This window comes from Leiobunum rupestre, chromosome 5 (assembly GCF_980474605.1).
Source record: "Leiobunum rupestre chromosome 5, qqLeiRupe1.1.hap1, whole genome shotgun sequence".
Classification (NCBI taxonomy): Eukaryota; Metazoa; Arthropoda; class Arachnida; order Opiliones; family Sclerosomatidae; genus Leiobunum; species Leiobunum rupestre.
Window position 1 is genome coordinate 50,802,741 of NC_143388.1, and position 8,125 is coordinate 50,810,865.

The 8,125-nt window shown below is 40.0% G+C and overlaps 1 protein-coding gene and 1 long non-coding RNA gene across 2 annotated transcripts; both read right to left on the reverse strand.

Moving 5' to 3' along the window:
• Window positions 1–552: 552 nt before the first annotated feature.
• Arc2 (Activity-regulated cytoskeleton associated protein 2) lies at window positions 553–5,435 on the reverse strand. The gene is made up of 2 exons (XM_090176446.1): window positions 4,563–5,435; window positions 553–4,521 (listed from the first exon to the last, which is right to left on the reverse strand). Exons 1-2 carry the CDS (start codon window positions 5,433–5,435, stop codon window positions 553–555), a joined length of 4,842 nt encoding a protein of 1,613 aa, XP_090032572.1.
• Window positions 5,436–6,251: 816 nt separating this feature from the next.
• Window positions 6,252–7,697, reverse strand: LOC149945235 (uncharacterized). Its single transcript, XR_016480948.1, has 4 exons — window positions 7,378–7,697; window positions 7,094–7,249; window positions 6,882–7,031; window positions 6,252–6,790 (listed from the first exon to the last, which is right to left on the reverse strand). It is a non-coding gene; the product is annotated as an uncharacterized LOC149945235 (long non-coding RNA).
• Between the last annotated feature and the right edge of the window lie 428 nt (window positions 7,698–8,125).

Here is an 8,125-nt window from a genome sequence, read left to right on the forward strand (position 1 = left end):
AGTAGGGAATCGTGTTAACAGAAGATGGAACTAGTACATTATGGAAAGTTGTCTGTGTAGCGACGGTCTGCGTTCCTTGAGGTGTGTATACAACTGGTTCAATAGAAGCTCGATGGTGCGTTTCGGTTGAGAAGGCTTGAAAAAATCGTAGGCCACCAGTCGTCACGAGGCATACAGGGCAAGGGCAAAATAGCAATTGAAATATTCCCAAAGCGTGGGCGCCGAACAGAAAGGCGATGTCAGCTCCTGGAATGATGGCAATCCCCTGAAATTTCGCTGTTTGTCCCTCTAGAACTATTTTTACATCTTTAGCACTTCCTAAGAACTGGTCGGCAGGGAAATCGGGAAAACGGTGGAAAAAAGAGCAAAGAAGGCCCTCCGACGGAGGGTGTACTTCTATGTCTAATTTCACAACTGCCGCTGAAGTTAATATTTCCACAGGAATACCGATATCCAGGAAAGCGGGCATTCTCGTAGTACGGTCACCGACCTTTAAGAGCACTTGGTGCGTCACACATAGTGTCTGGAAGGAAGGAAACATAATAATTAAAACTAGTCTGTCTTGATCTTAGCCTCTCTTAGACGTTCCCAAGGGGGTTTTGAAATGGGAATACGGCGAAACGAGAAATTGTCCACCGATAAGTCGATGGTGGGGTGTTCTTTCAGAAATCGTGATACTTCTGGTCTCGAACGAAGCCGTTTAGACGAGCCAGGGGGGTAATAATAGATATCTACACTCGGACCGGAAGCGCGAACGGTAGCTCGGGAGCACAATTCTCTAATCCATCCAGAACGGAATGGTTTTTCAAGAATTTCCTGGTCTTCATCCGTCATATTTTGGTCTGTTGTTAGTAGGGGATTGGTATCTAATGGTATAGCCTCAGAGACTATTTCGTTATGGGTTTCATCATAGTTATTTTGAACGTCAGCCAAAGTCGTTTCCATTAACTCGTCGTTAGCGACGGGACCTAATTCAACGTCCGGCTGAAGTGGGGGGACTGAATTATCACAGAGTTCGTCAACTTCCAATGGAAGAGAGGAAACAGCGGGATCATGATAGACCTCTTGGGCTGGAACGTATTGCGGGCGGGCTGACGTTGAGGGAGCTTCGAGATCGAGGCGATCCTCCTCCCCCTCAACAAGGCGAGATAACGAATCAGAAGGAGCAGCCGCTAGTCCGGCGTGAAAATCGTCGGCGGTAGGGGCAGGGCGAGGTGGGGTTGAAGATGGTGAAGCAGGGACCAAAGAGGCGTCGGTAATATACAATTTTAATTGGGCGATGTTGCGTTTGCCTCGGGGTTCACCAGTGACGGCGTCGACAAGGTCATAGACGAGGGGTGAGAATTTCTGGATGATTCGGAGAGGGCCTTCCCACTTCGGAGTTAGTTTGGCAGCATGATACAGCGCGCCCTGGGAAAGTTCGTGGGTTGCGGCCCACACAAGAGTCCCAACTTCATATTCAATGGCATCACGACGAATATCATAATATCGGCGCTGATGTTCTTGAGCTTTACACATTAATTGCTTAGCATGTGCGAGATCTTCACGTAGTTGTTGGAAGGAACGGTCGTGGTTGTCTAAAATAGGATCAGGGGAGCCATCGACGGTCCATGGCATTCGAGGCTCTCTACCAGTGTTTAAATAAAAAGGGGAATGGCCGGTACTGGAATGCGGCGCGGTATTCATAGCGAATTGCAGAAACGGTAGGTGAGCGTCCCATAACCGATGGTTATTGCCCACGTACATTGAGATCATTTCGCCAATGACACGATTTTGACGTTCAGTTAAGTTCGACTGGGGATGGTAAATAGTTGTATGTTTGGGGCGAATTTTTAGAAGGTGACAAGTGTCGGCCCACAATGTGGATATAAATTGACGTCCCTGGTCACTGAAGATTTTTCGCGGCGCACCCCAACGGAGCACGAAGTCACGTAACTGTTTACAGCAAACTTCGGCCGTAATCCGACGTATAGGCACAAGTTCGACGTACTTTGTAAAATAGTCAACGAATACAAGGAGAAAACGATTTTGTTTTTGACTAAGGGGTAAGGGACCCATAATATCTACACCTATCATATCAAATGGTTCCACGGAAGTGGTAGATTGCATTAATCCGGGCACTCTACTGTTTCGGGCTTTATGCTGTTGACAAATAAGACAATTCTTTACAAAGTTTTGCACATCCGAACGGAGTGTAGGCCAAAAATAACGATGGCGTAGCTTCAGGATAGTTTTATCACGACCTCTATGGGCTGATGTTGGATGGTCATGTAACAGTCGAAGAGCGTCTTGCCGAAGACATTGGGGAAGATATATTTTCTGGGGTTGATTTTCAAAGGGCTTACGGTAAAGGATTGAATCGATAGTTGCGAATTTAGAAAGAGCCTTTGGATCATTGTTATTTAACTGATTTCGAGTAGCTACGCACTCAGGGTCTTGTGTTTGAGTACGACTAACGTCATTGAGTGAGAAAGTATAAAACATAGAATGAGGGGCAGGTGGTAATACTAAACTGTCCTCATCATCTATCTGTGAAGTAGAACGAAGCTCCATCGGAGCTAAGTTTAGAGGGGCTCTAGATAACGCATCTGCCACAACATTCTCGACACCTTTCTTGTAAACTATTTGGAAATTAAAAGTTTGTAAGAACATAGCCCAACGGACTAACCGCGCGTTGGGGTCCTTCACATTAAAAAGCCACTGCAATGATTTGTGGTCGGTTATAACTGTAAAAGGTTTAGATTCCAAATACGGACGGAACCTTTTGATGGCCCAGTGAATCGCCAAGCATTCTTTCTCGGTCGTAGTATATTTCCGTTCGGCGTCATTTAAAAGATGACTTGCGTACGCTAAAGGAACTTCGACATTATCTTGCATTTGGGATAGCATACATCCTAGCCCAAGATCACTAGAATCCGTTGTAACAATACAAGATTCACTAGGTTCAAATGTAGCCAAGGGACCAGCTTTATGCAGTGATTCCTTAAGAAGTTCAAAGGAGCGTTGTTGTTCATCCTCCCAACGGAAGGGAACGTCCTTTCTTTTTAACCTATGCAAGGGTTCGGCTAATAAGGAAAATTTCGGTATAAACCTAGAATGCCAGCCCATGAGTCCCAGGAATCTTTGTAGTTGTTTAATATTAGTCGGCCTAGGAAATTTTTCTATGGCTTCGAACCGTGACCGATCAACATGAATGCCTGTCTCATTGACAATATGCCCAAGTATCTTAGCTTCTTTTAAAGCGAACTGACATTTTTCAATTTTAATAGTGAGACCGGCGTTTCGAAGTTGACCTAACGCGTATTCTATAGCTTTAATATGATCTTCCCAAGTTTCTGACACTATTAGAATATCATCAAGATAGACACAGAGATCAAATTCCTTACCATCGCGGAATAGTTCATCGACTAATCGTTGGAAGGTACTAGGGGCGTTCATAAGACCAAAGGGTAAAACGTTAAATTCGTATTTACCAGAGCTTGTGACGAATGCGGTCTTAGGGATGCTATTAGGGTGCATTTGGATCTGCCAATATCCCGAGCGGAGATCTAAGGCCGTAATGAATCGACCCTTTTTCATTCGGGTTAACATATCCTCGATATGAGGTAGAGGATAAGGATCTTTTACTGTAATTTTATTGAGACGACGATAATCGACACAAAATCTAACTTTATTTCCTCTATTAGGCTGGTATACTAACACGACCGGGCTAGACCAAGGACTTAGAGACGGTCGGATAATGTTACAACGTAACATTTCCTTAACATGATCTTCGATTAGTTTGTTTTTTTCGTCGCTTACTCTATAGGGACGGCTTTTTATTGGTAATTTATTTTCCGTTTTAATCTCATGAAAAACGAGGTTAGTCCGTCCCTCTTTTTCACTAAAAACTTCAGGGTAATTAAAGAATAAGGAGCGAAGCTCCTGAGCTCGACGGACGGAGAGATTTGACTTTTGAATAACCTGGTCTATTATTTCAACATTTATAGGGGTAGGTTTGTTTCTAGAGTTTTCGGTACTAAAAGGAACTCTGGCTTTATTTATTAGACAAGTGTTATTTTTAAAATCTAACATAGCTGAGTGTTGAGATAAAAAATCATGTCCTAAAATGAAATCGCACAATAGTGAGGGCACTATATGAAATTCATGACTAAAATAAACATTGCCGATTTTGAAAGGTATAATTTCAGAACCTCGCGTAAACGTATATTTCCCATCTCCCAACATAATACACTCGACTTGGTCGCCGTCCTGTTGTAAATTAGAGGGTAATTGGTCGGGGCTGTGGAGTTTATGCCACTGAGCGAGACTTATGAAGGAGACGTCCGCTCCAGAGTCAAGCCTAGTCACATATTCCCCGTGACTGTATTGTATTTTAATCCCAACGGGATTTTGACGATGTCTGTTTATTAGACCTAATTGGTACGGGAACTTATTCTGGGTTGCGCCCCCTGATCGGACCGACGCGTTCCCTCTTCGCGGCCCGTCTCGGCGTTTCCCGAACGTGGCGTGGGGCAATCCCTTGAATAATGGCCAATACCCGTACAATTAAAACATTTAACCTGGTTTGCTTGATAATTTCTGGCTTTATTCTCCAACGGAGAACCAGAAGGAGTGTTTCTCGGCGGGAAATGGTTTCGAGAATTGTTGGACCTTGATGATTGAAAAGTGCGAGGAGTTCCGAAAGATCTTGGAGAAGGTGAAAAACGATTTTGTCCCGAATCAGGATGATAATTATTAAATTTTATGCCATTATGAGAACGTGGTTGGAATGGGCGAGAAGTATTATTAGATCGGAAGGAATTAAAAGCGCTAGAACTATTAGGATTCGAACGAAATGTTTGAGGGTGAGGGGTTGATGGCTTTTTTTGATCTTTGAGAGTACGTTCGAGAGCTTCGCACCGAGTTCGCAAAGCGGCTAGGTTATTTGAGGTAAACCCTAGAAGATGCGCACGAAGCTCGGGTTTAACATTATTCTTAATAATGACGGCTAACTCGGCGTCTGTTTCGGGAGTCATTAATCCGTTATTTAATTTAAACACTCTAGTTATAAAATCCGTGACGGGTTCATCATCTTTCTGGCTAACTTGTCGTAACTCGTTTAAAAGATGACGTTCGGTTTCATATGGTAAATAGTGGGCTCTAATAGCCTGTATAAAATCGAGTAGGGTAGTATTATCGACATCAGGATATATTACTTGTCTATACCATGCTAACGCACCTCCTTTTAGCATTAAGGGCATGTAATTCAAGATGGTAGCGTCAGCTAATTGATAGACTCTACGAAAATCGTCGACCGCAGTTAAAAATTCTCGTAAATTTTCCCCATTTTTACCGGAAAAGGATAATTCTTTCGGGGGTCGCGGTGGGGATTGAGCGGCTGTAAAAGCCTGAGCCATTGCGGCCGCAAAATCGTGCATATTAAATTGTGCCATTCCGTGTAGGTCAGGGCGAACAATTAGTTCAGGCTAACTAACAAAATTAACTTAAGTGATTCTTCCACAGACAATAGCAATAAAATAAAGCAATATATTTTTAGAAAGACAGGGGATTTCGAGCCCCAGTTCGGGCGCCAGTATAACGGATGGAGATCCCCTTCCCTGTGATACCACAACGTAATATACGGAGACAGTGAACTTCCACCAGCTATATTCGAGATTAACCCTCGGTTAATCAACGTGCGTGACGGAACATAAATCTAAGCCTTTGGTAGTGTAGGTGGAAGAATCAATTTCACCAATAAATATATTAAACAATTTATTTCTTATTTAACAAATTCTTAAATAAACAAAATCAAATAAAGTATTATAATAAATTTCAATTAAGTCCTTTATCTCACCAAATACTCCATGTCCCCGCGCCTCTGTTAAAATCTTTCGCTCTCAATTTCCACGCTTCTCTTTTGCGTTTAAAACTCAAAGTCCCTTTTATATATTAGGGAAATCCAATATAAAAAATAAACTAATAAAAAAACTATGTTCTTTTGCGGCGGCGGCGGCGACATCTGGTAGGAGCGGTTTCTTAACTTCGATTGCAACGGATGGCGGGAATTTTAAGCTCCATCCGTTGTAAGGGCATATTTTTCTATTTTGTATTGGACCCCAATTTTCCTATCTTTGCCACCCTGATGGTTCGGTATGAGTTTTCGAGTTGATTAATAACATTTCGAGCTATTGCCGCAGATCCCAATATGATTAAAAATAATACTGTAAATTCAAATGTTTTTTATTTTTAATACTTTTTTGCGTATCTTAACATTTTATTAACTTCTATTGTAATTTCTAATTAAGTGGTTTCTTCAATGAATTTAATTGCTTTTAACTTTGAATTAATTCTATAATACATTTGTTTTTGCCATTTTAGTTAACATGGCTTTGAGTAGAAAATTCATAACATAAATAGTTCAGTTCATTTGTTATCTACAAATACTAATTGGCCAAAATTTAAAATAGGAACTAATTTAACATATTAAAAATATAACTTTCCTTGACTAGAAGTGTAAATTTAATTATAACTTTTCTTTAACTAAAATCTAAAATAAAAATTATATATTTGGACAACGTTTTCTTCAAATATTGTCAGTCTCTCTTAATATCAATTAAAAATAGCCCTTGAGAGAATAGACAAAAAAATTAAAAGGCCTAGCTGAATTTTTCCATAGTAGCCTCTACAGTCGTTATCCAGTAGATTCCTTCCTTTCCAACTTAGTTATTTTGTGCCACTGCCTCTTCAATTGATATTATCTTTGCTACAAATGGACTCTCCACAAATATTTCATCCCGACTAAAAGCTAGAAATAAATTTTTGAGACTAACTAAGTGACCAAATAAGAGTACATAAACCTTTTTGAGCCAGGCAAATTTAACCCTCGCAACTCTAACCATTTTATTACCGTACAATACCGAAGGCACAGTTAGTTCTTTTCCTTCATTTTACCCCACTTCTAAAGTCAGAAAGTTGGGATAGCTCTCAGTATCTTTATATATAAAATAGACCAGCAATTTACTGCATGTTTGCAAAAGCCTGAATTTCTAGAATAATAAATAAAACAGGTTACATTAAAGAATTGGGTTTTAATAAAAAATATATTTACCCACTATTGCATGAACAATGGACCTTTCAATGCTGTGTTTTCCATCACCAACTTCAAATTTTAACTTTTGTTTTAAGCATCCGCACACCTTATTCTATGGATCAAGAGTAGACTACTCTCCAATATACTTAAAAATTTCAAGCATGGAGCGATTCACTAATATACCAAATAAAATTATTTAAAATACATTATACATTATACAAAATGCTGAAGCTACTAGTCTATGAAATTATAACAATCTGGGCTTGTTCTAATGTGAAGATAATAATAAATTTCCTACATACCTTTAAAACTAGCTTTCAAACTGATCCCTTGTATGAATTCTCCAAGGCCTACTCATAGTGTTATTAAACTCGAATATTTATACTTATATTTACGAATTCAATACCTATTGACAGTTCAAAATTAATAAATAAATGTCGTATATACACCTTTGTTAATACAAAACATTAGAACACGCTTTAAAAAAAAAGCTAAAATCGTTAGTAAATTTCTGGTAAAATGTTTTAATTGATGTTATAAAACGCGCATTTTCGCATAACGCCATTACCCGTATCACCCAAATATAGTTCTAGGCAGTGTGACTAGGTGGCGCAGCTGTAGTTTTCGGTGGCAAATACGGACCCCGCAATTTCCAACATTGTAAATCCGCGTGTTTATAGAGGTCTACGCGCCCGTTTCCCTCTGGCGTTTTTCAAGGCCGTTCAGAGTGGGCCGCACTTTCAACGTAACAATTAAGTATGACACTGATCGGCCTAGTCTTCGGCGTATGACCAGAAGTAACAAATAAGTGTGATCAAAAGTAACTAATAAATGTGATCAAAAGTAACTAATAAGTTACTAGAAAAAATAAGTGTGATCAGAAGTAACTAATAAGTTACTAGAAGAAACAAGTGCGACACTCAACGGCTGACTAAGTAGTAACAAATAAGTGTGATCAGAAGTAAAAAATAAAAGTGACACTGATCGAAGAAATTTTCGATGCTTTCAAAGTATGACTAGAAGTAACAAATAAGTGTAAATATGTTTATA

Coding starts and splice junctions, on each gene's coding strand:
- Arc2 (XM_090176446.1), bottom strand. CDS start 5,435: ATGGCACAATTTAATATGCACGATTTTGCGGCCGCAATGGCTCAGGCT. Junction 4,522..4,562: donor GAAATTATCAAGCAAACCAG/GTTAAATGTTTT, acceptor CCATTATTCAAG/GGATTGCCCCACGCCACGTT.